This window comes from Notolepis coatsorum (genome assembly GCF_963971535.1).
Source record: "Notolepis coatsorum genome assembly, chromosome: 3".
NCBI classification, from domain to species: domain Eukaryota; kingdom Metazoa; phylum Chordata; class Actinopteri; order Aulopiformes; family Paralepididae; genus Notolepis; species Notolepis coatsorum.
Genome location: NC_140167.1, coordinates 212281828 through 212282339, shown reverse-complemented (window position 1 = coordinate 212282339; position 512 = coordinate 212281828). Strand labels below are relative to the sequence as shown.

Sequence of the window (512 nt, the reverse complement as noted above, 5' to 3'; positions counted from 1 at the left end):
CTTATTTAAAACCGAAATGTACCGATGAAAAAAACAATCCGTCTTGTACATGTTGACTGGAAGCAACTCACTGATAATCGACGGGTGTATTAGACCCTAGCTATAATTTAAGATATATTTTAAGCACTCTCAAATCTCGCAATCCTCCCATTGATTAAAGCGGTGGCGCTCTAGCGCCCTCTCGCACACTTAAGCGATGACGTCCAATGAGTTAATGATACAAATATTGTTTTCATTATTATAATTAATTAATTGTCTGTAGAATCGTCATGAACATAAACACCAATGATTTCTCCCAAATAAAGCCACTAACAACACAGGCGCTGTCCGACTTACGACTCTGCGTTCGTAAATCCTGTTTGTAGCTACGAACGAATCTCTGAGAACCAATCGTGCCAAAATCTGCCAGAGAAGTTCGTAAGTGGAGTTGCAAAGAAATTAGTTGGTAACTTTCCCATAAGTCCGTATTAGGCTCACCTCTTAACACATTGTGTGCCAAAAACGTGTATACT

General features: G+C 39.3%; 1 protein-coding gene across 1 annotated transcript in view; it reads right to left on the bottom strand.

Moving 5' to 3' along the window:
• The window catches only part of LOC311226161 (coiled-coil domain-containing protein 125-like), a gene marked incomplete at both ends in the record, with an annotated part of 84530 nt that extends 84379 nt beyond the window's left edge, over nt 1-151 (bottom strand). Inside the window, one exon of the mRNA XM_084311534.1 lies at nt 128-151. Coding sequence (XP_084167660.1) covers nt 128-151 — 24 coding nt within the window. The remainder of the gene's footprint in view (nt 1-127) is intronic.
• Nucleotides 152-512: the final 361 nt, after the last annotated feature.